The 26,451-nt window shown below is 37.2% G+C and overlaps 1 protein-coding gene across 3 annotated transcripts in view; it reads right to left on the bottom strand.

Annotated features, from left to right (window-relative positions):
* The window catches only part of NELL1 (neural EGFL like 1), a 609,773-nt gene that overhangs the window by 23,310 nt on the left and 560,012 nt on the right, over positions 1 to 26,451 (bottom strand). For 2 of the 3 annotated variants that reach the window (XM_081938833.1, XM_081938832.1), the window contains exon 16: positions 21,332 to 21,472. The exons of the other annotated variant lie outside the window; for it this stretch is intronic. In XM_081938833.1, the coding sequence (XP_081794959.1) occupies positions 21,332 to 21,472 (141 nt within the window). The remainder of the gene's footprint in view (positions 1 to 21,331; positions 21,473 to 26,451) is intronic. 3 annotated transcript variants of the gene reach the window in all.

Below are 26,451 nucleotides of genomic sequence, written 5' to 3'. Positions count from 1 at the left end.
CTGCCACGCATAACCTGCTCTATTCTGTGTAAATAAAGTCTGCTTACACATGGATGTAAACCCTCATACACAAACCCTCACAACTTAAACTTAAAATATAGTTTGCTGTTCTGACCCCCCTTCCTCCTTCACCCACACAGAACACGCTCCGGAACAATACGAATTAACAGGGTTTATTTCACAGACAGACAGAAAGTTCTATGGCAGTAAACAACCACGACAAAGCTCACAAACACAAGACACGAAAGCAGCTATCCAGCTTGCTACGTTTTCAAGACCAGAACTTCTTGCAGGAGTTCTTTGTTGACTGCTGCAAAGGGCATATGCTCAGTCAACCCTTTTATAACCTGAAGAGGAGTCTACTGATCAGCAGCTGAGAGCCCTTACTGCCGATAATTGCGCCCTCGCTCCTTGTGTCTATGGGCGCGGCGATAACGGGTGTCCAAGAACTCCCTGCTGATCTCTGATTCACTGTCTAGTGACTCCTCCCCACTGCTCCAAGGCATGGTATCAGGAGCCCCCCTCCTCTGGCTCTCACCGCTGCTCCATGCCTCAGGTGCCTCCTGGTGGCCGACCAGACTCTCTGATCCCTGCTCAGAGTCGGAACCCTGTCCAGGGTCCTCCACATCCTCCTGAGCCGACTCATAGGGACCCTCACTCTCGGAGTCTGGTGGCAGCTGCAATGGCTCCTGCTGAGCCACAACAGTTTGCAATATACTTACAACAATGGTGGGTTCAGGATCCCGTTGCAACCAGTACAGTGCAATGGGGCTGCGCGTCCACCATATTTATGTGCACAGCACACGCAGCGCGCACATGGGTACTTATCACCCACAATGCTCTGCAACGGCTCCACGATGCTCCAGCTGCTTGATGGAGTGTCATGCAGGCGCTGTGCACTCCATGAGCATGTGTGAAACCCCCGATCAGCTCAAATACCGGTAAGGAGCATAGGCGGGTGGGTCGGCCCTCCAGAGCACCATACCAGAATAGTACCTGGTGCTCCCAGCAGTGGTGGGATACGATCGTACCAGGGCGTACCGGTCATATCCCATCACTGCCTTACAATAATGTTTCCATATTCCAGGAAGATCTTCCTGATAAGAGTCGTCCTGTTTTATTTCTAACAAGAAATATAGGCATAATTTGGATATATTTTAAATCAATGTCAGTCTGCATTTCTTTAACTCCAGGAAAGTAAACTCTTATTTTAGTTTACAACAGAGGTGGGATTAAAAAAAAATTACTACTGGTTCTGTGGGCATGGCTTGGTGGGCATGGCAGAGGAAGGATATTGTAAAATCCTCATTTCCTCCCTATCAGCAGAGAATAGTCAGACATAGTATTTACTAGTTCTCTGAACTATTCAAAATTTCCATTACTGGTTCTCCAGAATTGGTCAGAACCTGTTGAATACCACCTCTGGTTTACAACCTAAAAAAACATGCATCTTGAACAAAAAGAAACTTCCTTTTCAAAGGAGTCCAAGTGCTTAAAATTTAATTTCATGTTGTACTATGTCTTAGGTGCAAGAACACAATCCAAAGAAAACATTGAAAAAATTAAGGTCAAGTTTAAATAGTTAGAAAAATTAATGCCTTTAAAAAAGAAGCTGAAATGAAGGTATTGTTATTATGTATGTTTTCAAACAGTCCTTCATTTACTATGCAAACAAAGAAAAAGAAATGCCATGTAATCTTCTCTTCATCACAGATAGACCTTCATGCTTCCTGATTAAGGATTACTTTTATTTATTTATTGCTGTGCATGTTGAATGCAGCAGGGTTAAAATATAGATAGATCAGATTTCATAGTTCACAGGTAGAAAGATTTAAGAGATTATAGGATCATATAATGTACAAAGTTCCAGGTAGTTGCACTTTACTTGTGACAAAGATTTTAATTTGGCTTTCATGCATATTAACACATTTATGTTAAACCAGGTGTTGGCAATTATGGAAATGAACATTATTCATATTCTCAAGGGAACAGACCTGTCTGCCCTGCAAAACCCAACTTAATTATAAAATACCGAAAGAAAAAGAAGCTTTCTATTTACATAAATCCCTATCACCTCCTACTGAAAGTACATAAACAATTCCCACTAAATTATGCCAAATTTGTAAAATGACCAATTCTGACATTATTTTATTTAGGCTCGTAACAATTTACGTATTTAATGCAACCATATATGATTCTAACATGCTGTTGTGATGTAAGGAACTGTTACAGAGGAAATTGACAAATGATTTTTCATATATAGGAATAGATAGATGATAGATGATAGATAGATAGATAGATAGATAGATAGATAGATAGATAGATAGATAGATAGATAGATAGATGATAGATGATAGATGATAGATGATAGATAGATAGATAGATAGATAGATAGATAGATAGATAGATAGATAGATAGATAGATAGATAGATCTTTGTACCAGTCTTTCAGTCCTAATCTATTTGGGTAGGAGAAATTGGAAGAGGGAGTACTATGTATATGTTTGCCATCTTGATTTATTCATAAAAATAATAAAGGCAGGATAAAGAAAAAATAAATTTTAGAAAATGAATGAATGAATGAATATTCCTTCCTGACTCTGAAAGCTTGCCTTAAAAACCTCATAGCAACATAGTCTATAAAGGCTGCCTTTGAATACGGTAAATAGTGCAGAACAAAGCTACCTGTTGACTAATTGGTACAGCTCAATGGCATCATCTACCATGGTTTCTTAAAATGCTGCACTGGTAACCTGTGACTACCTAATTCAATCTGTGGATAATAGTCTGTAAAGCCCTAAATAACCCAGGAGCTAGATTTAAAAAAACAAAACCTGCTTTTCAAAATGCCACAAAATTAGAGAGAGACAATATCAGCACAAGAGAAAAAAGTTAGCAAAATGCAAAACATCTCAAAAATGCTCTAAATTTCTAACTATGCCCCTGGACTCAAGATGGAACCCAGAAGCATTCTCTAGGTGCGTGCAACTTTTCTTTCTGGCATATAGGTATTTTTTTTATATTGACCATACATTATGACACATGTGTCAGACCTGTTGCATCACATTGCTGTCATGTGATGTATCACAATGTTTTTTTCCCTTCACAGAGCTTGGGTGGGTGTGGCCCATGTGTAACGCATTTGGCCTGTGGGCCACCAGTTTGACACCCCTGCATTATGAAAACTAGAATATTTCTGTAACTGCAAATATGCTCACTAGCTCAAGCGGGTTAGGAACTCTTACAGTTACAATGGGAAAGCAGATATAATGTGCTTAAAAGTAAACATCTGGAATAAAGTATGTACATGCTCTGTACAATATTTGTCACTATATTTTTTATAAATTTGGGTGTATTCCATGGAAGTGCATTTATAAAATTATAAACCATTTGAGAGAATAAAAAAGAAAACAACAGATTTACTTATGGAATCTGAGAAGATTTTCAAATTCGTAAACAGTACAAAAATGATGAAGGGATAGGCTTAATTGTGCTTGCAATTAGAAAAAAATGATATAAACAGATTTTGAATAAATAACATTTTTCTCTCCTTCCTCATTTGGACCCTACATATACTTATTCCTGAATAAAGCTGAAGGGGAAGTCACCTGAAGAAATGAAGTATTCAGTATCACAATGACTAATTTCTGCTGGGATGTAGCTTGATTAAAGATTGTGTTCCAGACTTCATGTACGAGACTATAATGCTTTTGATTTTCATGTAAATTGTATCTCTATTTAGCAAAGCTTCTTCTTGTTTGTCAAAAAAAAAAAAAAATTCCACAGAAAACTAGCTCGCAAGACTTCAGCTCAGCTATAATTTAGATGATAAGAGTGCAAATCCTAGTATGCCTATTCAGGTATACAATCCATCGAGTTCAGTTAGCACACATATAAATAAATGACTATCAGATTAGCGTTCTTATCACAATTGGTAGTATGGTTTGTGGGACCTCTAATAATGAGAGAAAATTCTATTTGGATTGCAAAACTGATTTAAACTTCCCAATGCATGTCGCAGATGAGAATGCCATTATTCTTCATACTGATCATTTTTCCAAATTTTGCAATGCCGTTTTCAATTTAAGTACAAAAAGAAAAAGAAATGGGGTGTATAATATATGTATAGTAGAGAAAATTAGGTACCAAAGTTATCTGTGAGAAAATTATATATAAAATATGAATGTTCATGCTCTTTCCATTTGCAGACAAATGCACAAACTGGAGGAAATAGAGTTATGACTGAATGAATATATCTAAGGTTCATAAAGATTGATTTCTCCATTCCTAATACAAACTATGTGATTATTGAAAGGTAATGTGATTTAGTTCTTTCTGAATCATTAAGGAGAACTTGAGACCTCGAGACTAGTTTGATCACCAGATGCATTTTTCTAGACACTCAGTATTTTTTTAAAAAAAATATAGTATAAATCTTGGTGAAAATTTCTGATGACTCAGAAAGTCTATTATACCTTAATGACTTCTAATGCAAGTATTACCCAGTAGTGACTTTGGAGATATTTAAATGTAAACAATTAGCTTGTGAATGGGTCATTATAAGCCATTAACTCTGGCCAAATTGACAAGAATCCTTCATCTAGATAACATGTTTCTGACTTAGTAGGACACTCTATTGACTTTTCCACTTGTTTTATCCCAAATGAATTCAATGTGTCACAGTTAGTTTCATTTTCTTTTCTTTAAAGTTCTTATCACAAAACACCTTATTTTCAAACCTGTTTTTTGCAGAGTTGTTAAAATACCAAGAGCTATCAAGCAACCCTAATTGAATTCTTGGAATTCCAGCAATTTGGTTATTTATTTTATTCATTTCTCACCTATATTATTTTTACAAAGAACTCAAGATGGTGAACATATTCACCACTTACTTCCTCCTGTTTTCCCCACAGGAACAAACATGTGAGGTGAGTTGGTATGGGCGAGTATGACTGGCTCAAGGTCACTCAGTTGGCTTTCATGGCTAAGGCGGAACTAAAACTCATGATCTCCCAAACTGTCTCTCTAATTAAAAATATACATTTCTTTTTTAAAAAAAGGAAATATTCTGCAAGGGGAAGATGATCAAAGGCTGTGTACATTCATCAGGCTGTAGGTTTCCATTAGTCGATTTTCACTGAGTCCCAATGATGAGAAGATTCAAAGACTCTAGAATGATAGAAAATCTAACTTAATCAGAACCTTAATATATTTTCCTAAGCTATTATTTTGAATCATGGCTATGAATACATTATCTCCCGCAAATAACTTGCAGCTGTGCCGCAAGAACATGCTTCATCCCTAGTGCAGCTATTTATCTGGCTCACCTTTGCATAGCTCAGTAACCCAGTTTTTCTGCTAGATTCAAGTCACATGAATCTAGCCAGTTCAATCATGTCTAGTTTTTTTAAAAAAAAAACATTTTAGGCTTCCAACCTGCAACAGATTTCCCTTTGACAGCTTCCTGTGTCAGCCTATCATGAGAAGCAAGATCAACCAACAGAAGGAACAGCGATACCAGGAATGTTGTTGTAAGATAGAATATCAGGAACTCGAAAGTGTGTCAGAATTTATCTCTGTACTATCTCATCCCGAACAATATCCAGGCATATTAGTGTATTCTAATATGTATCTAGAGTAAATGAGTGCATTTACTTTATTTCTCCCGCTTTCCATTTTTTTCAGGACTGAGCAATTCTTTTAAAAGCAACCCCAAGACCAGCTCTACATGCTTATATAATTTGTAGCAGCAAGAGAGCGAGAGAATACACACACACACAGAGAGAGAGACACACAGACACCAGGAAATGTATCCAATACTGTAAAGATCAGGAAATTGTTGAACTGCATTATATAAGTATATATGACGCATGTAATAAATAATACCCATGACTGCAGTTCTACTCAGCAATTGTATTTATTTTTCACTGATTTAAATTTGTTTTTTAATTTTATGATATACACAGGCCAAAGTCACTTGCTGAGATGGGCAGCTATAAAAATCAAATAAAGAAATAAAACATTTTGCCACTTACAGCAAAATCATAGCTAATTTAGCCCTGGGAGAAATAGGCTAGCCTCATGGTTTGTTCTTTCATTCATTTGCTAGTAGAGCTGATCCAAAATTCATGATGTAGTGATGTTATGTAAATAAATTTCTCCTCAATATGAAGATTAAAAATGCCATCTACAGCTATGCTGTACTATTCTCTGCTTTTCAGGTATGTGACTATACTCCAGTGAATGTATTACTACAATATGGCCTAAATCTGAGCCATCAAAAAAAATCACTATTAAAAGCATAAACTTATATTACTAGCTGATAACCTGAAATTGCCTGGGTATTTATTTATCCTAATTCATACTTTTGTCCTCAAAAATAATCCTGGACCAAACGTAATTTTGTAATGTTGGATTTTCCCCCTTACCAGAGGGAGCCCCCTTGTGGAGTACTGTGAATCCATTACCATGGCAATTCCACAGCACTGTACAGTAGAAGCCATTTTACAGCAGTACGGTAGAAGCCATTTTAAGGCACAACAGGCTATATCTTAACAGAACACACACCCTGAGAGCAGTGGTGGGTTTCAAAAAATTTTCACCACTGGTTCAGTGGATGTGGATGGGGGGGCATGTGACTGAGTGGGCATGGCCAACTATCACTGACACACACACACACACACACACACACACACACAGAGTCAAAGTTACATGACCACCCACCAAGCCATGCCCATCAGACTGGTGGCCAAAACTTTTGGGACTTTTTGACACTTTTGGGGTAGGGAGGAAACCCAGTATGCCAGCCATCAGAGGCAAGAAGGGGCACTCCTCCCACAGCTATTGCAGAAGCTGCCTGGGTGAGCCACTCCCCATCTCCCCAGGCCAGGCCCGCAGCTCATGCCAGTTCGTGCCTTCGGTCGCTGCTGCCGTCTTCGCGCATGCACAATTTCTTCTCACTGGCTTGAGGACTTTTCAGCACCTTGTGGCCAGCGGCTGGGTGGAAAAGAAGCCTCCAATCCTCCGGCACTCAGAGGCATCTGAGAGGCTTCTTTTCCACCCAGACACTTCCCAGCTCCAGTCAGCTTGTCATCCGACAGATGTGTTGGGTGAGCGAGCTAGCAGCGATCAGGGGACCAGTTCAGGGTCATGGCCAGCCTGCTGTCCCTACCGGTTTGGTGACCCAGGCCCAATTACCACTACTGGTTTGCCCAAACTGATTCGAACCGTAGGCACTCACCTCTGCCTGAGGGGTGTCTTACCCCCACAATGTTTGTTTCTAGAGTAAGTATATATGCACCTAGTTTGGTTGAAATTGCTCAAGGTGTTCCAAAGTTATGATAAAATCTGCATAAAGAATCAGAGGTCAGGTAAACTAAAAAGCTAGATTGTTTAAGAGTACTACAGTTCTACCAAAATATAAATAGCCTAGGATAAGAAATCTCACCTATATTTGAATATTGATATTAATTCTCTTAAAAATAGTAAATTGAACAATCAAAAGAAAGTAGTTCAGCAATGCAAATAAGCCTGTCCTTAAAATGTTATTTTGTCATCCCTTTGCACTACAGAATTAAATAGTTCACTTCAGTAAAGATTTAATTATGCCTCGTTTGTTGGCTGCCAAAAAGGAACTTTTGGGAGATGAAGCTGCCAGAAACTGAGAACAACAACTCTTTCTAATGAAACAATTCCAAAAAGCATAATTACTATGTGAAAACACATTCATCAAAAACTTTGTTTTCCCCATTCCAAAATTAAAAATTCAAATGAATGCTTTTCAAAATGACTAATAATATTGATAAAATTCATCTATTTATCTGTGCAAATTGTGTTGAGAAGGAAGAAGGGGGGGAGGAGGAGAATCTATATACTACTAATGCTCTATTGTGCCTATTTAAATAGTTAATTGATACTTTCAAATCTTCATTTGGGTGAAACAGTGCATCGCAGAGCAATAATTTTTGAATCAACCTTCCTCAAGTGGCCTAATTTACAGAAGGCATCCAAAATACAGGAGCCATGATTCCTGTGGGATTGAATTTGGCAAATGTGTGCCTACTTCAGTATCACTATGCTTTCTGACTACTATTCTCAGAAATCTGTAGGTTTGTGGTGCACGGGGAGATGAAAGGGATAAATCCCCACCCTCTTTTCTTCCTCTGTCTGGTTTCTGCAATCAATTGATGTCTGCTTTAGAACTGAAGACAAACTCTGAAATCTTTTAACAACAGTGATGAATGAGGAAAAAAAATAGGGACTGTCTCAAATGCCTGCTGGCAACGTAGGGGTGGTTGTGGAAACTGACGGTCCATAGATGAGTCCTCTTAATCCCTGGAGGAAAAGAGCCTTTGAGAATACACTATAATGGGGAACAGGCATGAGTTTTTATCACAGTCCAGAGCTCCTGTTTTTCCCCTGCCACAAAGAGTGGTAAGCAATTCTGTAGATTTGGGAGAAGAAGAGTGAGGTGACGGGAAATGGTCTCTGCCTATATTATTCGTGGAATACAGAATGACCCAATGGTCACAAGTCATCTAGTTCAACTGTCTAGAACTGATAAACATTTTTCTTGACCAGCGTTAAGAAAACGTATTGCAATGCAATCATTATAACAAGGCATATGTTCATATTTTAATTACAGTAATTAATCAAAGCAGATAATTTTGGAAAACTTTCAGAGATATTTTGTAGTCAGGGAAAGAAAAGAAAACTCATCCATATATCAGAACTTCAAACCAATTCCATTACAATAGTTATTTTCAACTTGGCCATACATAAAAAATTACAAATACTTTGTGAATAGCAATAGAACTTCGACTTATATACTGTTTCATAGTGCTTTTATAGCCCTCTCTAAGCTGTTTACAGAGTCAGTATATTGCCCCAAACAATCTGAATCCTCATTTTACCCACCTCAAAAGGATGGAAGGCTGAGTCAACCTTGCCTGGTTGGGATGGAGAAATGCCTACTGTCACAACACTGGGACTTATAGGAAATGAGTATTGGAAACAATTGATGAAATACAACAACAAAAGAACTTACTTCTACTGCTATTATTATCTGTCTTCAGACATGATTTAGCTGCCCACGGTAATTTACCCATATTTTGATTTTTTAACTATAAAGGACAGATGTATTCATTCCATCCAACAGTTGTTCAGAAATATTTCTGGAGATTTGGACAGCTGCAGTCTAACACAGAGAGAGTCCACTTCGGGGAAGGTTGATATGTATTGTTTTATGCATGAGAAGGGGGAGATTTATGGCCATTCTTTAATTAGTCAGTTTTCTGGAATACATTGATTACTTTAGATGCCAGGTTTTAAGTATACCAATTATATGCACTTCAGTGAAAGCAGCGTTAAAATATGACTTATACATTTATTTTCTAAGAGTGTAATATGATCATCCAGATTTCTTTCTTTACTTTTATTAATATATTGAGGATATTTTAGACAGAATTAATACTCATTCTAGATATATTTAATTAATTCCAATAGGGCATGTAATTGGAACTTTTAAATATATTGCCAGCAAATGGATATATTTATAATTCCTAATTAGAAAGTGAATGCCTGTTTAAAGCAAACATTTCTTTTCATTCCACAGTTCTATTTTTAATTTTTATTTAGCTTGTATCATACTACAAGAGCGGTTGATAATATACCATTCATTTCAGAAGCTTGTCACACTTCTTCAAGGATCTCTCACTTCCTTCCCACTCTTACCCACCAGGGGTAGGTTGCTACCAGTTTTACTACCGGTTCGCAATCCGTGCACGTGAACTGTTCAATATAAATTGTTCTTCGTGGATGGGCAGAACAATTAACAGCAAACTGCATACATGCAGTCACTAAAAACCAAAATGGCAGTCATGAGGGAACCAATCCGGGGGCATGGCAGGCCTGTGTCACTGCCGGTTCTACAACCCAGGCCTGAATTCCACTACTGGTTTGGCTGAACCAGGCCGAACCGGGAGCAATGCACCTCTGTTACCCACTCACCCATACTAGCACTGATGAGGTTATCTAGTTGGGTAATAAAATGTCTGTAAGCAAAAAACCAAGTTCAGAGGACACCAAGGACTCCACAGTGATAGCACATTTTAAAATAACTGGTATTGTTTTAGAAGCACTGAAATAAGTCAGGAAACCTTTAATGCTGCTGCATTTAAAATATCCATAGACATTAGATGCTTTCTCTCTTTTAAATTGAAGTTTATTGCTTAATTGCATGATAATTTAAAAAACAAAGGCACTCAAAAAGCATTTTTTCAAGTGAGATATACTGATACCTGAATATAAAATAATATATATAATAAAATAAGAACATCCTTCGAGTTCCTACAAAATGGAAAACCATATTCTTAATACTGAGTTCCTTGTGAGAACTACAGTATTTGATGCGAGAAAATGTAAATATGAATGCAATTCTACATACTGTATATTCACATACAATATATTCAGTGGGTCTCAATTCTGACAGTAATCCTTGGTAAAATTATAATCCTAGGAACACTTTGATTGCCATAAATTATTTGGATTAGAATACAAACATTAATCCTATTAAAATAAGTTACAATAACTGATACAGTGTGAAGAGAATAATGAAAAATTAAATTATTCACTTTATGTCAAACATACCTGTTGAACGAAAGCTTAAATATATAATATTTCTGATATCTTAACAGAAAATATTTGTAACTTTAAAAATAGGTACATTTATGCAGAATATTCTGTACCATCTACCTATACTTAATCTGCTGGGGATAACTGGAAGTTCTCAAACTGTAGTGCCCACATGACAAGAAGGTGCTATGGTAGGAAAAATTGTCTGAGACAAATGCTCTTTATATTACAAAAAAAAAGTAGTGTTTTGATGACTAGACCCAAGAAAATACAGTATTTCCTGGGTATGGAGTGGGGACAGATATCTCGACATCAAAAACATCAGAAAATGGAATGGGATGGCCTTTTTGTATCTCCCAGAATAGGAGTGCCTGTGGTTTTATGACTTCATTTACTGATTTAAAAGACTAACATGACCATCTATTTTATGTGCTGTAAACATGGGCCTCTTATAATAACAACAAAAACAAGCAGAACACGGTATGAAAACTGTTTTCTGGCCTACACAAAAACAATACCCAGCAGGCTCAATTATGCCCCTCGATTCACAAAGTTACAGTCTTTGGGCTCCAGCTTTCCCTTATCCAGATTCTTGGAGAAAGAATCAGCTTTTTAAGGCAGTAAGCATGGTTTTATTTCATTTGGCATTGTCAAAGAGGATTTCACAGTGCAGTTCAGAATTCATCTCATTATGCTTACCCAAAAGAATGTCCTTTCCTTTGCAATGGTAAATATTTCCTACATTAAGGTTCCTTCTCTGATCAAGGCATTATATATATCTGGCATTGAATACTATAAATGTTAACCTCAAGAGGAAAAATCTCATTTTCTGTTCCACTTCAGACAACAAAATGGCTTGGGGCAGCCCTATGAGATTGATAATACACACGAGTTGTTATAGATGTGTGCACATATTTATTACTGTACAAAGATTAAATTAATTATAAGGGGTTATTCAAATCATACAGGCAATAGAAGGTCACTTCCTTCATTATATTATGTACTTGATTCTTATTATCATGCTAATCACATCCATCATATTTTTTACTTTTTGTTCGGCTGAAATAATTTCACCTCACCAAAACACAACACAACACAATGTAACACAACACAACACAACAAATACTGGCTGGTTGATTTAGGACTAGTAACTCTTGGCCCAATACACCTCACAGGAAGAAAATAGGAGGCAGGAGAGTTAAATATGTTTGCTTCCTTGAGTTTTATACATTAGAAAATCAGGATAAAATCTAATAAGAATTGCAACTCAAACCGCCTCCCATTGAAATTATTCCAGGCATTAAACAAAGAAGAAAATTGTTTGAAGCTCAAGCTTAACAAGGAAGCTCTTAAGTGGCTTTTGCTGCTATGATTGACATGAACATGTAAAACATATATCTACACATACTGTATACTATGCAACATATTGTATATAAGAATAGTACCAAATCCACTTAACATGGGTGGGTGGGTTGGGGGGGGGGTTCTGGTATGGTAAGAAGTTGAGATACATCTAACATAAACCCTAGGAATAAATCCTGCCAAAACTGCCCATTATTTGGGTTAAAAAGCAGTAATAGTAACTGGCAGGGTGATAATGCAGAGTAGCAAGCTAAAATATTAATACTAAAATGTTTGAGCATGATTGATAATGTTGAATCATCTACTTATGATTCGTGTTCTCTTGGGGTTATTTTATGAATATGATCTTATTTGCCAAAGTCTCAGCTGTTACTTGATGCCAACAATCCTTCACTGATTTTGTCCTTTGTGATGATTTTCTAAGGCTGTGATAGGTTGCAGAAATCCTAGTGAACAATAATCATTCTGAATTCTAATACCTTTTGCAGTGGAATTATACTTTTCTCTGAGAATGCCACCATTTGCCTTTCTTTTGGATTTCTCCATTCATAAGTGTGCATAGGGAAACATACTTAACTGATGCATTTTTTCAGACCAATGTTGATGTTGCCAAACATTTTCAGAAGAGATATGTCTTTACAATGTTCATACTGTATTTTACTTTAGTGCACAGCTATTTTGGAAGCCAATGGAACTACAATACGGAAGCAGTGAGTTGTTCCTTTAGTCATCTTTGAAAAGAAATTATCTGAAATACTTTTAAAATGGTTACAATTTGCTTTATCATTACATAGCTATAATTATTACAAAAAATAATGCCTGTAAGAGGCTAGAATAAATAGAACTAAAACATAGTTTAATCTCTCTGGCATCTGGATATAATAGCAGATGGCTTAGCAATGCTATTTAATTAAAATAACCTCATTAATTTAATATTCTATTTACACTTTATACCTGGTAAAAAAAAGTATCTAAGCTTATAAACCTCAATATCACTGTGCAGATCAAAAAAGGGGGAAATGCACATGGAAAATAAAAGAAAAGCCATGTGGGACCCACTCTCAATTCCATTAACCTTCAGTCCTCATTCCATTATCTTCCAGCATTAGGTGACGATGAAGGATGTTCTGGGTCCATTGAACTATTTTTTTCAAAAAGAAAAATGTACTTACTGTATTTTTTGGACAATAAAACACACCGGTGTATAAGACGCGCCAAGATTTCAAAGAGGTAAGTAAGAAAAAAAAGTTTTGAAGAGCTAAGTAAAAAAAACGGGTCATTTTTTGCAGAAATTGAGACATTTTTGTCTTTCCCCCAGCCCTGCAGAAGCCTGCAGAGTGCTTCTAGCTGGGGGAAGGCAAAAATGCCTCAATCTTTGCAAAAAATTGGACATTTTTTGCAAAAATGGGATGCGGGGGTGCGGCTTTGGGAGGTCAAAAATGGCTGCATTCGGTGTATAAGATGCACCAACATTTCCACATTCTTTTAGGGGGGGGGATGCATCTTATATTCTAAAAATACGATATGCAAATTTGAGGTGTCTACAACATTTCTGTTGTGCATAGATAGTTTGAGAGCTAGATTGATCTAGTGGTTATGGTATCAGAGTGGAAACCAGGAGGATGTAAGTTTTAGTCCCACCTTAGGCATGAAAGCCAGCTGGGTGATTTTGGACCAGTCCATCAACTCATGCCATCATGACAAGCTGGTGAATTCACAAGCAATGGATCAACACTTGGTCTGAAAAAAGCATACTCTGCACTTTCAGGAAAAACATAGGAAGAGAAAAGATGCATTATTCTACTTTGTCAGCAGAAGAGTATGCACTCTGTGTTGATATCTAGGTTAAGCAAAGGCTTGTTTGGATAATGGTTAGTTGAAAATGCCAGTCTTTTACACAAGAATAAGATTCATGTGATTTATCTGGTGGATTCCTGATTTTTTCTTTCTCTGATTTTCTTGATTTCCTTTATCGAGATCCATATAAGACCCCAACCATCTAGAATTAGAATACTTTACTTGGCCAAGTGTGATTAGACACACAAGGAGTTTGTCTCCGTTGAAGAAGCTCTCAGTGTACATGCAAAGCAACAGGATAATGATAACCACCACCATCATCATATCATTGTATGATATTAATACGTTGATAATCATCATCATCATAATATCAGTAGAAGGAAAAATAAGGATGATATTAATGCTACAGTCATACTACTTGGGTAAATACACATAGACATTAGACAGCATTATGAGAATTAGATGTCTAGTACACTGATAGCCTGAGGGGAAGAACTGTCCCTGTGTTTAGTTATTTTGTCCTGCAATGCCCTATAGCACTATCCCAAGTGGAAGAGTTAAAACAGTTTGTGTTCAGAATATAAGGTATCTGCAGGTATCTTCTCAGCCCTCTTTCTGGCTTATGCAGTGTACATGTACTCAATGTAAGGCAGACTGGCTGCAATTGTTTTTTTTTTTTCTGCACTCCTAATTATCCATTGGAGCCTGTACTTGTCCTGTTTGGTTGGTGTACCAAACCAGACAGTTATAGAAGTACATATGACAGACTAAATAATTCCAGCTCCTGCATTTTCTAAGTTGATGCAGGAAGAGCATTCTTTGTAGTGCCTTTTTAATGATGGTAATAATGTTAAGTGTCCATGTCAAGTCCTAGGAGATTATAGAACCCAAACATTTGAAGGACTCTACCATTGATACAGTGCTGCTAAATATAGTAAGAGGTGGCAAAATAGAAGGGTTCCTCCTAAAATCCACTTTTATATTTACAGTTTTAACTGTAGTCAGTTCTAGATTGTTATGGCTGCATCACAGGGCCAGTTTTTCAACCTTTCATCTGTACCCAGATTCATTACAGGTGACTATTTTACAATGTTATGGGACATGTTTTCTCCATATGTTGAATGCTTTTTGTCTATGTATTTGTGAGAAGAGGTTGGAACAGTAATATTTTCTGTATGAGATGAGTGAACTAGGTAGATGAATTCTTCTTGTAGATTAATATTACTGCTGTGTAGTATTAAGTTTTGGATTTAATTGCATATTTATTTTGCCTGTGTTTTTGTTTGTTTGTTTGTAATCAAACAGTGGATTTGTACCTGTTCTTGGTTTGCAAAGTGAATGTGGTTTTAAAATCAGAGGAAAGAAACATCAATATATTGTGCTATGCTGATGATACTCTGAAAATGCCAAGAATCTACAAGCACTACTAATAGAACTAAAGGAGCATAATGAAAAAAAATTAGACAACATAAGGTTGTTGCTAAATAGGAAGAAGAGATTTTCAAGTATGTACACTGCCTTGAATTATTTGTAAAAAAATAATAAAGGCAGGATAATAAAATCTAAAAAACCCTATTTAATAATAATGTTAATATTTACTATTAATAGCTTTCCTTTTTTTCTCTTCTTGTTCTCAGTTGGGTTACCAGATTTTTTTTTACAAATCACTAAAGACATCTCTTGTTTAGAAATTGGCTATTAAATGACTTATAATACTCTGACTTCAATTGCATATGGAATATATTAGTCCTTTAATATTTTCAATCTTTTCATTAATCATAATTGTTTAGTTATCTACCTGTATTATATTGCTTTTACTATATTTCTTTCCCTTACAATATTATATTGTCTGTGTGTGTGTGTGTGTGTGTGTGTGTGTGTGCGTGAGAGAGAGAGAGAGAGAGAGAGAGAGGGAGGGAGGGAGGGACAGAGGGAATGAGGGAGGGACAGAGAGAAAGTGCGAAGAAAGGAGGTACATGCTACTTATCCAAAAAGTATCGCAAATTATGCTGACATATTTTAAGTGAACTATTTCTTAGATACATGAATCAAATTAAAATAGATTGAATCATATTTTTATCCCTTCTTGGTAGCATGACTAGGCTTCAAAAATATTTCGATGGAAGTTGACTAGATTTGTTTATCTGACAGAGGAACTGGAGAAAGCCATATTATGATATTTTTTTTCCTAGTCTGGATTTTTTTTAGCCCAGCTGGTTAATAATCAGGGCAGATTTCCAGAGAATACCATATCTGTTCTATCCATTGATAAACCATGATCAAATCACTTCCATATTGCCAAAAATGCTAAAAGGAAGTGCACGAGTCCTTGGGAGGTGAGTTTTGCTCAAATAAGATTTTATTTTTTTTCTCTTGAAAATGCTCTTTCATTGAAAATTGTTGATGCTTTTGCATTTTGGGAAATGAGTGCAGGAAAAAACCCTGAATTTTTTAACATAGTTTCTGCAAATTAATCATTTTTTAAAAAAAATTCTGGAGAAAGAAAGAATACCACCTTGAAATCCTTTAGATCCTGCTGGTTTAATTCTGAGAGCTTTGCTTTCAGTAAAATGATAATTCAGCAAAATTCTACCTATCCAATAATGACCTTAAATTTAAATGTTTTCATGTAGAATGTTATCTACTGGCGGAATAAAATGCTTTGAAATGGGGCATTTTTGACACAATTGCACTTTGGAAAACCTCTGCCAATATACTTCGGGTTTCTATTGCCTTATACAATAGTCAGTTCAGAACAGCACAGAAAGGTAGTTCAGGGTGGCTATAAAGTGTTCTAAAATCCTTATTTAAGATGCCAGTGGTTTCCTGCTTCTTTATATTTTTTTTAACAAACCCTCCAGCATGAGATCTCCTACCAGGCGGCACGCGGACCCTTTCTGAGGGCACACAAGGCATTGCCCTGTCAGCTCCAGTGTGCATGCACCCGTTGGCCAGCTGATTTTTTGATAGTTTTTTTAATCTCTGGAGGATTCCCTGAAGCCTCCAAAGGGCGAAAAACAGCCCAATGCAAACCAGAAATGAGGAGAGAGCTGCCGGAATGAGGGAAAGACAAGCGGCAAGGAAAGAGGCTTCTTTCATTCGTGCTGACTGCTCTGTTCCCCCGTCCCCCCTGCTACTAAAAAGGATCCTGCCCGATCGCTTGAATCCACAGGGAAATGAGGAGAGAGGTGCCAGCACGGGGGAAAGACAAGCGGCAAGGAAAGAGGCTTCTTTCACTCATGCTGGCTGCTCTGTTCCCCCCTCCCCCCTGCTACTAAAAAGGATCCTGCCCAATCGCTTGAATCCACAGGGAAATGAGCAGAGAGGTGCCAGCACGGGGGAAAGACAAGCGGCAAGGAAAGAGGCTTCTTTCACTCATGCTGGCTGCTCTGTTCCCCCCTTCCCCCTGCGACTAAAAAGGATCCTGCCCGATCGCTTGAATCCACAGGGAAATGAGGAGAGCTACCAGCAGGGGGGAAAGACAAGCAGTAAGGAAAGAAGAAAAGAGGCTTCTTTCACTCAACGGGGCTGCTCTGTTGCCCTTTTCTCCATTTCAGTGCTACGGCATCGAGGTTGCCCCACCCACCATCGCCCAGGTCCTCGCTTCTCCCAAACATTTCTTTGCCTACCTGATTTCCAGCTCCATCGCGTTTCTTGCCATCGTGTGCAGAGAAACAAAGTTTGTGGGACTAAAACAAAACTTCAATCAATTACAACTTGGGGGGGGGGGGGAGAGATCTTGCAAAGTTGGAATTGATTGATTGAAAGGAGGTTTTTTTAGTCCCACAAACTTTGTTTTCTTGTCCAAAACGGCAAGAAACACGATGGAAAAATGCTACGGAGGGGAAATTAAATAGGCAAAGAAATGCTTGGGAGAAGCGAGGACCTGGGCAATGGGGGGGTGGGTCAGGTTCCATGGAGTGGTGCTGAAATGGAGAAAAGGGCAACAGAGCAGCACCTCGAGGGGAAAAAAGCTGCTTTTCCTTATTTCCTTGCTGCTTGTCTTTCCCTCATGCAGATTGCTCTCTTCCTCATTTCCCTTTGGATTGCAGGGACCAGGCAGGATCCTCCGTGCTAGCACGGGGGAGGGGGGGGGAAACAGAGCAGCCACCTTGAGAGAAAAAAGCTGTTTTTCCTTATTTCCTTGCTGCTTGTCTTTTCCTCATGCAGATAGCTCTCTTCCTCATTTCCCTTTGGATTGCAGGGACCAGGCAGGATCCTCTGTGCTAGCACGGGGGAGGGGGGAAACAGAGCAGCCACCTTGAGGGAAAAAAGCTGCTTTTTCTTCTTTTCTTGCCGCTTTTCTTTCCCCTGTGCCAGCAGCTCCCTTCCTCATTTGTCTATTGACTGTAGTGCCCAGGATCCTCTTTAATAGAAGGGGAGAATTTAGCAACTGGACTCACACCTGCCATTGTAAAAAGGGCCCAATCTTTACACAGGAGAATGATAAGGGAAAGTTTTTTGACACAGGAGCACACTTGAGCATCCCCCCACCCCCACCCCAATCTCTGCCCGTTAGTGGCAGAGCAACGTCTCCCCTCACTGGGTGTTATCCAAGGGGAAGCAGTCAGAGCAGGGAGTGGCGAGGAAGCCTTGTGCAAAAATGCACGGTCCACACAGGTGAGGGGGGACATTAAGTTATGTGGATGGGCACTCGAGTTCGTGTGATAGCGCGCACGTATGTGCTTTTGGCACCCAAGGCAAAAAAGGTTCTCCATCACTGTCCTACCTTATCAAGTGCAATAAATGAGCTCCATTTGGACAGCTCTACCTTGAATTACAACATTTGACTGGCTCACCTTCAAATGAATCCTGGCTTTCATGCACTTTGTTTCACATTTATTTCAAGGCCCAAGAAACTTTGATATTTGGAGATGTAACAGATTCAACAAAACAAACAACTCTGTTTTTCCATTCATTCATTCAATTTCTATGGCTATCCATCTCAATGACTCAATTTAAACTGTTTCAGGATTTTTAAAATATAAAGACCAGCTGTGAAACTCAGTTCTACATTCTAGGAGATAGGAAGGTAAAGAAACAGACTGAGTGAGCAAACCACATTATCTCTCATTTTTGAAGTTAAATATTTCAACAAGCATTAATGAACCATATACCTTGGGACATGTAGAAGAAGATAGTTGACTGACATTGTTTCACGTCTAAGCAATACAACAAGGATTGTACCCAAAGTCGGTGCTATAATTTCTGTTGCAGTTATAAAGGAGTGATCCTTATTGTCCTTCCTTATGAATAACAGACAATTTCAACTGATGTAGTTCAGTGGTTCTAAGTACACAGCAATTAACTCCTGGCTGAGAAGCCTGACCTAGGGTTGAAGGTGATAGCTACCACTTATTGGCCTCTGCTGTGTAAACTAGATTTGCCAGATGGCAACTCAGAAAGAGTTTCTTTTGAATGCTGTGTTTGCAGTTGGCAAGACATGGACCTGAAGTAGCAGTGAACTGTGTGGAGGACATATATACTTACCAGGAAGAACAGACTGCCAGAGTGTAGCATTGCAGCACAACATAAGTATGCTGCCTAGCTTTTCCATGATTGATACCTTGAGGTTCCTTCAGGTAAAGAATTGGGCTCTTTCCAGTTTCGCTACCCCTCAGTGAGGGCAGCCAGCTGCTAAACAAAAGCTAATAATAAAATGATGCCTTTCTTCCCCAAAGTCAAATCTGCTCATTCATAAACCAGTTCATTAAAAAATGGCACATATCCCAGTCTGCATATACCTGCTTGATATATAGCTGGCTCACAGTCTAAAAGCCTACAGAGTTGACAGTTAATGAGGGGGGAAAGTACATCACATAAACCATAAACTAAAGAGCAAGCTACTTTAGTTAATTAAATGTATAACCTCCCCTTTCCTTCAGAAGCCCAGGACACAATAAAGAGGATTTCCTCCTCTAATTCTTTCCCACAACAACGTTGTGAAGTAGGTTGGGCTGAAAAGGGGCAATTGTTCCCAGGTCACCCAGAGGACATCCATAGCTGAGTATCTCCTTTATCCTAGCCCAACATCTTCATTATTATACCACACTGGTATAAAGAGAAGAAAGCATACATATATCTCCCTTATACACAAGGCATAAAAAGCCCCCTTTTTCCAAATGCATGCTTTTATTTATGACAGTATAATGTAATGTAAAGCACAGCTCCTATATTACAGCTCTTTACAACTAATATATGCTAATATATATTGAAACACCTCTCACAATATTCTGTCAGAAAACTATGTAGACTGGGGATTTTGAGAATTCAAGTTCAGCTCGTTTAAATGGCAGAAAGAGAGACTGCATGCAAATAAAAATATGCAACATGAGGATATACCAAACTTCCCCATGTGATACTGTAAAGAACCAAGATACTCTTTCTTGAAGAAAAAAATGAGAGCTATACAAATCATAATAATGGGCTTCTTAAACACGTTGCCCAAATCTTGACCTGTACCTGCTACTATTTCAAAATCTCATCCTCCAACACTAGTAACCCTCCTCAAATGCCTAACTCAGAACGGCCTTGTTCATGATTGTGGCTGTCTATTATGACTAGTCATCATTGCCCATCAGCTGTCTTCAATTCCCCCAAGCTGAATTTTGCAGTCCAAGTTCTGCTGTGCAAACGAAAAAACCATGCCTGAATTGCTGAGTCCACTTTCAGTTCTTCAAACAGAAAACACCTCTCCCAAAGATCTGCCTGTGTCATCTCACTATAGTCCATGGCAGGACTACAACTCATCCAGTTGAGAGAAATAAGGTGAAGAATTAAGATAAGTGAGGTCACTCCCAAATTTACTTGCACAAAGTTGCTATGGTATTTCCTTTTCGTCAAAGCGAAAGATAAGAGACAGTAGAAAACTAAAATCAACAGGTAATGAAGTATGGAGAATTGCAAGAGAGTTATCCTGATGAGTCTGCTTGTATGTATGCTTTTATGAGTTATTTTTTCTAGTGGATCACAATTTCTGTATACCACCCCACCCAGCCTAAAAAACCCACATATGCAACAAAAGACTCAAGCCTTTTTCTGCACTGAAAGACACCTATAAAGATTACCTGTTGCTTTAAAAAAACATTTTAGAACTACATTTATTCAATATACTGTGTTTTAAGCTGATTCTTATTTCTCAAGGCAGGTGACAAAAATACAACTCATATTAAGAAATGTCAAGTTAAACAATATTTCAAATTTGATCAATGTGTTTATAAATATTTATTTTACATGGCTAAATCTTTAAAGTTTAAAGCAAAGAATTGGAAGAATTAAATAGTAATCTACTTCACAGGATATTGTTTTATCTGAAATGATGCTCTGGACAGGAGTCATATCAACAATATGTCTTCCACAAAACCACTTTTCATGTTACTGTTTAGAGATGTCATCTTTCTCATAATAATCCTTGTATTGTGCAAATTAGTGCTGAGTTACATAAAGGGTTGGTTACATTGTAAGATTAACATCAAAGATGGTCCTTGGACTTGATACAAGGCAGAACAATAATAGTACTTCTCTGCTGAGCTTTGCTTACCAACACAGGACTCCCCGGAAAGTGAATAGGTTCCATTGTCATGGAAACCGCTTCTGCACTCACAGTGGTACCACCCTGGGAGGTTAACACAGCGTGAATGGTTGTGACATTCAATGATCCCCTCAGCACATTCATCAATATCTGCCTCAGAGAAAAACACAAGCCAGCCAGGATATTAATTTTCTTTTACACCAACATTTTAGATAGTAAAAAAACACAAGCCCTTCTGGAATACAATTGAATGTGCCTTTTAATGAACAGGCTACACTCTACACACAAAGGCATCTCACTGCCCCATCTTTGTAGTTTACAAACTTGAGAGAACTTTCTTTAAAATAAACCAGGCTAAGCTATTATCAAGAACTCTTTGATGAACTTTGGGAAAGATAAATTCCCCACCTTTCTTTTAAATAGGTGGGGGGGGTCTCAATTTTAATCCCCTTGATCTACAAATAATGTAAATTCACCCAGGTCACACCAGGCATTTTTTAATCTTTTTAATTTTTTACCTTTTATTTATTGAATGGTAATTTTGTAATTTGATGGTTGTAAGACATCCAGAGGCATTGAGAGTCAGGATGTATATAAGTTATTACTATTGTTATAATTATCAATGTTTGATAATTGAATTGAATGGGACTTTTTTATAAAACATATTATAAAAATAGAGGAAAATATTTATTTGGGAATAGGAAATAGTTATTCAGGCTATTTGTTGTGGTGGTCTGCGATTGTTAAAGTGAAAAATCCCCCCTCAGCCATATAAACTAAATGGTACTTTTTCCCTCAGCTTAACCAAGCTTACCAAGTTATGGTGAAGCTAAAATTGGAGCAGACTACACAATTTATACTGCCTTGAATCCTGGAAGAGAATTATGTGTGCTATCTGTATTAATTTATTAGACATATATTGACAACTTTAAAGATGAATGTGGAAATGCCTAAGATAAATGTAAACATTTGTGAGATCTAAGTCATATATTTTTCAGATTTGAAAGTGAAGGAAACCGTTTGTCACAAAGTAGAAAATAGGATGGGCTGACAAAGTCCTTGGATCACCCTCAGGAAGAAAGTCACTTCTCCTAAAGATATTGTTCCTCAATCTCAACAACTGTAAACTGTATGGACTTCAATTCTTAAAGTTGCTGAGGCAGGGAAACACTGTTCTAAAGGATGTTCCTTTAAATGACAGCTCAACCAAAAGCTGCGACCATTTAAATGCCACTGTTCAATTCTTACAATGTGGCCATATAATACATCTTCTAGGGCTGTACACTGACAATAGATTACTGAGTGAAAACTGCTATCCCATCAACTCTGAGGAAGAAGGGTTGAAATTCTTTTTAAAATGTACTTTTTATTATTTTATAAGTGAAATTAACAGGGAAAAAATATAAAAAGAAACAATCTGTGGTAATACAATAAAAAAGAATAATGGTGATCATAAACTGAAAAGTTGAAAAGAGAAAGAGGAAAAAGACTCATAAAACAAATCCTAGTGAGGAATATTAGTAGACAGCAAGCTCAATTCTTTAACATGTTGTTAAATTTAGACCATATATAAACTTAATGTTCCATCTTCTTATTTTTACTGTTTAGCAGTAAGATTTATTTGACGTTTCAAAGATTGATGGAGATACATCTCTTTAAGCCTCACTTCAACAACTGAAGCCTTACTTATTTTATTTCAATCTATGTAAATTAATTCTCTTGCTAATCCCCAGGCTCAATAAAGCCAAAGTTTTCCATAAAATCTTAAATTCCATATTGTTATTATATTCACTTCTACAAAGCTATGTTCTTCCCCTGAAAAAGAAAACATTATATTAATCAAAGAGCCCTCACATTTCTTTATCATAGAGAGACCAACAGACACAACCTAGAATTTTCTGATGGATTAGCTTCATCTTTAAATAATATTTAATATTTCTTAAAATGTGGGCCCACTAATTTTCCAAAACTGGATATTCCAAATTCTTGTTCTATAAAATGTAAACGTTATCCATATTGACCCTTGTTGCATTCTTTAATTTCTTACATAAATGCCAATTTTAATTCAAATACAGCTTCTCTTAAATATTTCACTACTTCAGATGTTTCTAAGACAGCTAAAGATTTTGGGGGCATATTTTTCTGACAGTACATGCTGTAATTGCATATGTTAACAAATAGATGATTCAGGTAAATTGATTCTAAATTGCTATAAAAAGCCCAGTTGTGCAGACAAAAAAATATATATTTCTAAATTTGCTAGCCAAATAATAATTTGGTTTTTAGAGCTGGCTTTGTCCTCTTCTTCCAAAAAGGGCAAAGATACCCCTCCCTATTTTTCACTCTCCCCCCTTTTGGAGATGCAATTGATCTGGGCTCTGCATGCAACAGCCCAGATCAATTCAAAGCATGATTCTGTAATAGAAATGATCAGACTGATTCCTATTTTTCATTCAAGGAGATGCAACAAATGAGTTGTTTCAGCTTCCCATGCACTCTCATTTATTGAGCCCTTGGTGTCAGTGTACTAAAATGTTTAAAAAATAATTACACAGTGACATAGGATACAGTAAAAATGGCAGGGGGAGACAAAATGGTGGTGCTGAGATCTCAAACCACATTCAGCCTTCCCTTCCCATTTTGGAATCTTAACAAATTATTCTGTATATTAGATTGTAAGTTTTTTCATTCAATCTTAAATCTGTTCTTGCATTTATATGCTTATCTTTTTTTAATGACATTTTTTTCTGATAAGATCCAAGAAATAATATTTAGCACTTCATTCTTTGGACCACAAAACCTTCTGTTAATTAGACATTGGTTTCCATTTATCCATCTACAAACACAATATTGTTGGTAACACTGTCATGAAATTAAGAGAGCAATTTTAAATATTATAAATAAATCATCCATTACTCAAAACCAATCCAGCCACTACAGTTTCTCAGCCTTCAGGACAGAAAACGTTGACTGGACAATATCACACAATCAGTTCTCATTTGGCTATTCTTTGGATGACTTAGTAGCTTATGGAAAAATCAGAAGTTCAATATTCATTAGTCAAGCTTTCTCCATCCTTGTCTCTTCCAGATATATTGAATTATAATTCTTATGTTTGTACGGGATAAACTTGCTGAAGACATAGTTATGTCAACACATAGTTTTATGGTCCATATCAATTTAATCTCAATTTAAAAAGTTATGTAAGATCAACAAGTTTGAAATTTTTTAAAAAATAGGCAACTTGATAAGAATCACAAAACTTTAAGGACTGAAAAAGACCTTGGAAGCCATTTAGTGTCAGTCCTTCCCAATGCAAGAACCTACTATTAAAGCAGCCTTAACTGATGGCCATTCACTGTTGGCCACTGTTTAAAATACCTCCAGTGCAGAAGAATCTACAACTTCTAGTGAAGGAGAGATAGAGGAAGAGAGATTGTTAACAACTCCTAGCATTAAGAAAATTTTCCTTGTTATCTTGGTTATTCTCCTTTGGATACATTCCAGTTTCCTAAAATATGGCATCCAAATATTCCAGGTTTGCATTGAGAGAGGAATGCTGACTTTTCTTGATCTTGAAATATATGGCTGTTGATAAAGTCTGTAACTGCATTTTTTTTGTTTTTTGTTTTGTTTTTTTACAAGTGTACTACATTGCTGGTTCATGTTCAGTTTTTCATCTATCAGGACCTCAGATGTCTATCACAAGTATTGCTGCCCACCATGTATCTCCTATTCTAATGCCTTGATTTTCTTACTCAGATGTAAAATGTTTTTGCCCCCGCTAACATATATCTTGTTCTACCTACTTTTTCCATTTGTTAAGATACTCCTCAATCTTAATAATGTCTCCCCCCAAAAAATTATCAAAATTGAATTGTAAGAACATTTCACAATCAAATGTTCTAACCTCTTAGATAATTCATCATAAATACACTAAACCTTACAAAAGCTAAATCAGCACACCATTCATCACTCCTTCCAGTTTGATGCAAAGCCACTGAGATTGGGCATTATTATTCAATGTGCTTTGCTGGCACTATGTTCCAGCATAGATTTTGCACATGAAACACTTGTCAAACATTCTGTATCACTTCAAAGGCAGATGGGCGGCAAAAAAAATAGATAAATAAGCCAATATGTTTGCTGCATTCCCCTGGTCAACTAAAATGGTCGTTCCACCAAAAATAAATAAACAATCAAGCTTGTTTGATATGTCTTGTTTTTGATAAACACACTGTTATTTTCCAAATGTTCCAAAGCAACTTTTCGGACTTTATCTGAAAAAGTACAAGCAGAAAACTGGCAAGTGTCCATGAACAGGAATTAAATCTGTACTTCCTGCTTGTCCCAGAAGAAGAAGGGGTTACATCACATGTCATTTTATGAGGTCAGGAATCAATGATATTGTGCTCAAACCATACCTATCCATTTGAGAAGGTATCCTCTAGCTAATTTTTTTTTCTTATTCTGCTTCAAAAATAATCCTCCCCACCCCACCTTGACAAACACAAGCAGGGAGATCTGGTTCACCTTCTACATTTCACTCAGTTCTATACAGATTGCTCTTTTCCAACTGGCTAGTGTGTGATGTGACAGACATCCTTGCCATCCATGTCTGTCCTCTGCCTTCAGTAGTTATTTCATACTGAGTTCCTTGCAATAAAAGGTTGGGGTCCTTTTTTTTTCAAGCAAGTTTTGTAGTGGAATGGTGAAAGGCTTGCAATTTGTTGGCTGTTGTTTTCCTTTAACAGGTCCATCAATGCTGTAAAACACCGGTTGTTTCTCTGTTTTGTTTTGCTTTCCTTTTAATTGGGTGAAATTGACAAAGTTTGTTCCTTCATAATTCCATTCCCTTCAGCTGCTCTCTTTTACAAGACCTTGGGTGACTGGTAAATTCTGACAAGTTTTCCCTTCTTGCGCAAGTGATAGAAAGAACGGTAAAACTGTTGGCAATAATAGGCAACAAAGAAAGAGTTATGGAACATGGTTTCTATATATGATAAGTGCTGCAAGACTATTACATGAACAAAAATGGAAAAGCTCTAAAACACCCACAATGGACAAATAGTTGATGAAGATGATAGAATTAGCAGGAAGGGGAAAATTGATTTGTCTGATTAGGGAAA

This window comes from Natrix helvetica (genome assembly GCF_964273705.1).
Source record: "Natrix helvetica genome assembly, chromosome: 1".
Taxonomy (NCBI): Eukaryota; Metazoa; Chordata; class Lepidosauria; order Squamata; family Natricidae; genus Natrix; species Natrix helvetica.
Note: the sequence above shows the minus strand (reverse complement) of the source record. Positions and strands in the feature narration are given on the sequence as shown.